This window comes from Gobio gobio, assembly GCF_949357685.1.
Source record: "Gobio gobio genome assembly, chromosome: 9".
Lineage (NCBI taxonomy): Eukaryota > Metazoa > Chordata > Actinopteri > Cypriniformes > Gobionidae > Gobio > Gobio gobio.
In genome coordinates, this window is record NC_137115.1 from 56,288,185 (window position 1) to 56,295,684 (window position 7,500).

General features: G+C 37.4%; 1 protein-coding gene across 3 annotated transcripts in view; it reads left to right on the forward strand.

Annotated features, from left to right (window-relative positions):
- LOC307131860 (AT-rich interactive domain-containing protein 3B) overlaps positions 1-7,500 on the forward strand; it is a 116,550-nt gene that overhangs the window by 98,179 nt on the left and 10,871 nt on the right. For all 3 annotated transcript variants that reach the window (XM_079825847.1, XM_079825848.1, XM_079825846.1), the window contains exon 6: positions 6,315-6,565. In XM_079825847.1, the coding sequence (XP_079681973.1) occupies positions 6,315-6,565 (251 nt within the window). The remainder of the gene's footprint in view (positions 1-6,314; positions 6,566-7,500) is intronic.

Genomic DNA, 7,500 nt, shown 5'->3' on the forward strand with positions numbered 1-7,500 from the left:
TGCAAACTGTTAGTAATGTGTCGCCTACTACATCAAGGGTAGTTGAAAAGAGTGTTGAGCAAAAACTTGTGGATGTAGATTTTGTGGAAGAAAAAGGAGAGTTGGAAGTAATAAAGCAGATGAGTGAGGAACAAGCAGCTATAGCAGAAGCGGAAGATGAGGTTTTAGACAGGCCTCAATCAGACAGTGGACTGGATAAGCAAAGCTCTGAAAAAAGCCAGGATATGGAGGAGAACATGATGAGTGTGTTTTTAAAACGCCACAAAAGAGGAGGTTGAAGCAGCGTCAAGGTAGCAAACAAGCAAAAATGGATAACATTGAAATGAGTCAAACTGACACAGAGAGCGAATCTGATCTTTCAGAATGTAGTGTCTCTTATGGCATGTCTCAAAATGAATCCCAGAGTCGTCCCTATAATATTGATGATATAAAGTTCTTCCTAAGAGTAACTAAAAATGCAAGAAATGTGCGCATTGGAGAATATTTTCCTGATTTGGAGCAATTTGTTGAGAGAGCAAAAGCTTTCAAGAGTGGGGGTCTGTTTTCAGATCAAGAGGTTTTTAGACTGAAAAAGATTATTGCATTAATGTTGGTAATGACACAGTTTAAAATTACACTTTTATGAGATGATTTTACATTTGTGTTTCTTGGGTATCCTTTCTTTTCATTTATGAGAGATCTTCATATTGCTTCTCTTAATTTAAATGGGGCAAGAGAAGAGAAGAAAAGGTTTGATCTATATGAGTTAATGAATATTAAAAAAATTGATATTTTGTTTGCACAAGAAACACACAGTGATGTTAATAATGAAGCAGACTGGGCAAGAGAATATGATGGCTTATCTATATTAAGTCATAAATCTTCTCTTAGTGGAGGAGTTGCTATTTTATTTTCTAAGAATTGTATTCCAATTTCATATCAAATAGAAGAAATTTTGAAGGGAAGAATTTTAAAGATAAGAGCTCAATTTGAAAATGTGTTTTTTATTTTTGTTTGTGTATATTCTCCCACTATTGCAGTGGAAAGAATGTTTTTTCTAAATACAATATGTGAGGTATTAAGTGATTGCGGTACTGAAGATGTTTTGTTATTAGGAGGTGATTTGAACTGTACTGAATATGCCTCAGATAGGAATCATGTTGAGCCTCATATGGCGTCTAGAAGAAGATTAACTCAGTTAATAGAAACCCATGATCTTGTAGATGTTTGGAAGAACTTTCATAAGAGACACGGGGCAATATACTTGGGTTCATGCATATAATAATTTGTTGTCGCTAGCAAGGTTGGACAGATTTTATGGTTTTAATCATCAACTTAATTTTTTTAGAGAAAGTTCTATTATACCAGTAAGTTTTTCAGATCATAGTTTAGTGCAATGTTTTGCAACTTTACGATCTATAAAACCCAAGAGTGCTTTGTGGCATTTTAATAATAGCTTATTAGGTGATGAAAAATTTAGAGACTTTTTTTGGAGTGATTTTAGAACCATGAAGTCTGGTTTCCAGTCTCTGCAGCAATGGTGGGACTTTGGTAAAACTCAAATCAAACAGTTGTGTCAGCAGTATACTTTCAATATCACTAAAGACTTAACTCGTTCAATGATTGATTTAGAAGAAGACATAAATAAACTTCAAGAATCTGTTGATATTGTGCAGAATCAGGAGCTTATTGAAATTTTAGATAAAAAAAGAAAGAATTGGCTGGTTTGATAGATCTGAAATCACAGGGGGCTCTGATCAGATCACGGTTTCAGAATATAGAGTCGATGGATATATCTTCAAAGTTTTTTTTTAATTTGGAAAAGAAAAATGGTCAAAAGAGATACATATGCCCTCCGTTCAAAAGATGGTGTACTCTTGTCGGATAATGTAGAGATTCGCAAGAGAGCGGTAGAATTTTATAAAGAGCTGTACAGTAGTGAAATAAATGGGTTAAGTTATAATGTGTTCACTGAAGGTCTTCCTCAGGTGTCTGAAGAAGGCAATACTGAACTCTGCAGAGCGCTGACTTTAGCCTGGCGTGGCCATACTCAATTCTAGTCAGAATATGAGTCTGGTACCGCTCCATTGAGCTTTGATTATGGGGTGTGTTTCAACCGAGCCAGGAAAGACCTCAATTGGATAGACCCACAACCAATCAGAGCAATGGAGCGACGCTTAACGTTAGTTGTCAAATGTCAACAGAACTCAACTGACCTGTGTTGCCAAGTCCGTGTTTTTCTCCATGTCCGCGGGTTGAAGCGACCCCAATTATGTGATTATATAAACCCAGGAATGCGAATTTTAGCAGGCAACCTTGCCAAAATAACATATTTTGCCAACCAAACGCCATTTTTTTCCGGAGAACCCCCCGGAAAGTTATTGTTTTGGGCTATAGTTTTGAGTAACACTTGGCAACCCTGTCTGCACGCACGCTGGATTAAGTAACGTTACAAGAAAAAAATGAGTGTAAACGATCTTTGCCAGTAATAAAAGAATTTAAGGATACACAGAGTAGGCTACTTACCAACACGATCATCGTTTCTGAGAGAAATAGTGAAGGTGAACGCATATACGAACAAGTTCTCCGTTTAGGATAAGAGCAAATTCAACCCAAGAGCCTTCGATGACGTGGATGATTACGTTACTGTTGATCATCTGTCCATCATCGTCTAAAGCCCGCCCTGACAATTTCATTGGTCCGAACAGTTTCTGTTCGGGCATAATTACTCCTCTATGGAGCGAGTCCAGACCGAATTGCCCGAGCAAACATTTTTTGTCGGGGCTAAATTCGGCTGGCATCCAGGCTACGCTGACTTTAGATGAGCTACATAAAGCTCTTCGAAGTATGGAAAGCGGCAGAGCACCGGGTATAGATGGCCTATCGATAGACTTTTATAAGTCTTTTTGGCCAGAAATGGGTGCAGATCTGCTTGCTGTGATCAATGAAAGTCTGGACAGTGGCAAGTTGCCACTGAGCTGCCGTAGAGAAGTCCTCACGCTGCTGCCAAAGAAAGGAGACCTCAGTGACATTAAAAACTGGAGGCCTGCGTCATTGCTGTGCAGCGATTATAACATTTTATCTAAAGCACTAGCTATAAGATTAAGTAAAGTTTTGGAGGATGTCATCCACCCTGATCAGACTTACTGTGTACCAGGCAGACAAATTGTTGATAATATTTCTTTTATTAGAGACGTTCTAGATGTTGGTAAGCTCTTAAATGTAGATTTTGGTTTAATATCAATACATCAAGAAAATGCTTTCGATCGAGTTGAACATAGTTATTTATGGGATCTTTTAGAGGCTTTTGGCTTTGGAAGGGTTTTTATTGATAAAATAAAAGTTTTGTACTGTGATGTTGAAAGCATACTGAAGGTAAATGGTGACTTATGTGCCCCCTTTAAGGCTCTCAGAGGCATCAGACAAGGGTGTGCTCTTTCTGGTATGCTTTATAGCTTAGCAATTGAGCCATTGTTAAGGAAATTTAGAGCTGAATTAAATGGTGTTGCTATACCAAATTCTGAAGTTGTTTTTAAGTTATCAGCTTATGCTGATGATATTGTTATTTTATTAAAGAACAAAGAGATGTGAATAAGATATCTAAGATTCTAAGTGATTTTATGGTTGTCTCGTCTGCAAAAGTAAATTGGAAAAAAAGTGAGGCCATTTTAATTGGAAAATGGCCTCAAGGACAACCTGTTCTTCCGGCTGGTTTAAATTGGAATAAAGATGGTTTTAAATATTTAGGTGTATACCTGGGGAATGATGTAATGGTGAGGAACATTTTTGAAAGAATGGAGGAAAAGATAACGGGGCGTTTAAATAAATGGAAATTTTTAATATCTAAGATGTCTTATAGAGGACGTGTGTTAATAATTAATAATCTAGCAGCTTCTACTCTCTGGCATTGGTTAGCTTGTATTGACCCTCCTCAGATAATAATGAGAAAAATTCAATCCGTATTGGTAAATTTCTTTTGGGATAATTTGCATTGGATTCCACAAAGTGTTCTTTTTTTGTCCAAAGATGAAGGGGGGCAAGGTCTGATTAACTTACAGAGTAGAGCTGCAGCTTTTCGAATAAAATTTGTACAAAGATTTCTCAATAGTAGAATTTAGCAGCTTCTGTCATTTTGAGGAATTTTGAAAATTTAGGTTTTGATAAATCTTTGTTTTTAATGAACCCTAAAAGGATGATTTTTTCAAAGTTACCCATTTTTTATTGTAATTTATTTAAAGTGTGGTCACTCTTTAATGTGTCGAGGACTGAGAACACAACCTCTTTGTATTGGACTTTACAGGAACCCTTGATTTATGGCTCGCGTATGGATGTGTCGAATGAAGGCGTTTTTCCTGCCTTGACGGAACTGCTTATTAAATCTCAGGTCACTAGAATTGGAACTTTAATTCAAGTAGCTGGGTTGGACCTTTCAAACACAGAAGCAATGGCTGGCAAACTGATGGTGAAATCAGTGCCAACAACAAGTCAGCTGTTGCGTAAGTGGAAAGAGACCATTACAGAAGAGGAGTTTAAATTGTTAAGTGACTTTGGAAAAGACTTGATTCAGCCAAAGAATGATGATGTTTTTCCAAATTTGATTTTAGCACCTGATTTTGGGATGTGTAATGGTTTGTTTTTAAAATGTAAGAATTTAGTTTTATTAGGAAAAGAGAAAGTATCTGGAAAAGAAATGTATAAATGTTGTGAAAAAGTTTTTAACAAAAGTAATCTTGATGGTAAAATTGATACACCATGGCGTAATGTGTTAGCCTGGCGTGGCCATACTCAATTCTAGTCAGAATATGAGTCTGGTACCGCTCCATTGAGCTTTGATTATGGGGTGTGTTTCAACCGAGCCAGGAAAGACCTCAATTGGATAGACCCACAACCAATCAGAGCAACGGAGCGACGCTTAACGTTAGTTGTCAAATGTCAACAGAACTCAACTGACCTGTGTTGCCAAGTCCGTGTTTTTCTCCATGTCCGCGGGTTGAAGCGACCCCAATTATGTGATTATATAAACCCAGGAATGCGAATTTTAGCAGGCAACCTTGCCAAAATAACATATTTTGCCAACCAAACGCCATTTTTTTCCGGAGAACCCCCCGGAAAGTTATTGTTTTGGGCTATAGTTTTGAGTAGCAATTGTGCGCGACATTGCAAAAACACTTGGAAACCCTGTCTGCACGCACGCTGGATTAATTAACGTTACAAGAAAAAATGAGTGTAAACGATCTTTGCCAGTAATAAAAGAATTTAAGGATACACAGAGTACTTACCAAACGATCATCGTTTCTGAGAGAAATAGTGAAGGTGAACGCATATACGAACAAGTTCTCCGTTTAGGATAAGAGCAAATTGAACCCAAGAGCCTTCGATGACGTGGATGATTACGTTACTGTTGATCATCTGTCCATCATCGTCTAAAGCCCGCCCTGATGATTTCATTGGTCCGAACAGTTTCTGTTCGGGCATAATTAGTCCTCTATGGAGCGAGTCCAGATCGAATTGCCCGAGCAAACATTTTTGTGGGCGGGGCTAAATTCGGCTGGCATCCAGGCTAGTAATGTGTTGCACTTGAGTGAGAATGTAAGACCTGAATGGGGAGCACTTTATAAGTCACCATTACACAAAAAAACAGGGGACTTACAAAGGAGAATTCTGCATGGAAGCGTAGCAGTTAATGCTTTTGTTTCAAAGATAAACAGAGAGGTAAATCAGAATTGTCCGTTTTGTTTAGAAAAAGAAACCGTATTTCACACTTTCATGAATTGTACAAGGTTAAGACCATTATTTTTAGTCTTACAAAATGTTTTTGGGTGTTTTGATGAAGTGTTTTCAATGGAGGTTTTTATTTGTGGTTTTAAATTTTCACGGAAACGTTTGCATGAATGTCAGTTGTTTAATTTTGTATTGGGGCAAGCGAAAATGGCAATATATCTGAGTAGGAAAAATAAGATTTAAAAGATACAGATTTAACATTGCTTTTCTCCATTATGGTGAAATCCAGAATTTTGATTGATTTCCGATATTACAAAGCAAAAGGAAATCTGTTGTTTTTTGAAACGATATGGTGTTTAAGGAAGGTTCTTTGTGAAATTATTGATGATGTTTTGTTTTTTAATAATTTGCTGTAATTTTTATTTGGTGTTAGTGTTTTTTTAATGTTACAAAATTTTTGTGCAGTTTTGTAAATAAAATGAATTTTTAAAATTCAAAAATTCTCTCTCCCTCTCTCTCTCTCTCCTCTCTCTCTCTCTCTCTCTCTCTCTCTCTCTCTCTCTCTCTCTCTCTCTCTCCCTCTCTCTCTCTCTCTCTCTCTCTCTCTCTCTCAGGTATATGAAGTATCTGTACCCGTATGAGTGTGAGCGGAAGGCCTTGAGTTCTCCCAGTGAGCTTCAGGCTGCCATCGACAGCAACCGTCGCGAAGGCCGTCGGCCCAGTTACAGCAACAGCCTGTTCCGCTTTAGCCCCTCCCCCGGCTCCGCCCCTCACATCCTGTCCCCTCCCAAGATGCACCTGTCAGCACTGGGGGCCCTGAATGGGTTCCACATGACTGCGGGGCCGTCTCTGAAGAAGAGTCTGGGTGAGTTATTGCTACATGAATTGCTTCTATTGCTAGCGGACGGTTGGTGGATTATAGTTTAGGGGCGGGGCATTCTCATTCTAGAGAGCATTTGATTGGACACAGATGTATATGTGAAGAATATGAGCCTTGAATGCCTACAATAATGGACTGAAGGTTAGGCGCGTCACGAATCACAATCATGAATTTTATGCAAATGATTAATTGTTGAATAAATAACTGCGATTAATGATTTAATTCTGATATGTTCATGCAGGGTTTCCGCGGGGTCTTAAAAAGTCTAGAATTTCAAAATCAAAACTTTAGGCCTTAAAAAGTCTTAAATTGTCTGAAGTATTGAGTTCTAGGTCTTAAATAATTTTAAACAGGTCTTAATTTTCCTACGTCCATGTGACGCTTCCTCTAATGCTCATTGAAATGCTCCCGCAGCTTTAGAATGTGTTTTTTTTATTATTATTTTTTATTTTATTCCAGGTGTTGTAGTTCTTTCTTTCGCTAGTCCAAATATAATTTGCTGTATAACGACTACAAATGAGACCAACTTGCATCTTATATTGCAGCCAATCAGCTTTCGTGTTATTGGCGGGAGTCTCTTTCGGATTTTCACATCTCAGTGATTACTAAATACAATAAAAAAAATCAACAATGCATTTTTTGAGATCCTGCATAATTCTTAATTTCACCGCGAAATAATAGCAAGATACCAAAATGAACAAGATTTATGCATTTTGTTTATTCTATTGTCATATGTGACTATTGTAAATCTAACATAATACATTAAATTTGGTATCGTAAAATATGAAAATTTCTGGAAATTACCACCACAATTTCAGTCATTTTGATCTTAAAAAATAACCCCAAAAATATCCTGGTGGGATTGAGCTATGGGGAAGTGCAAGTTTATCGATTTGTTCAATTTGAATAAATACATTTAC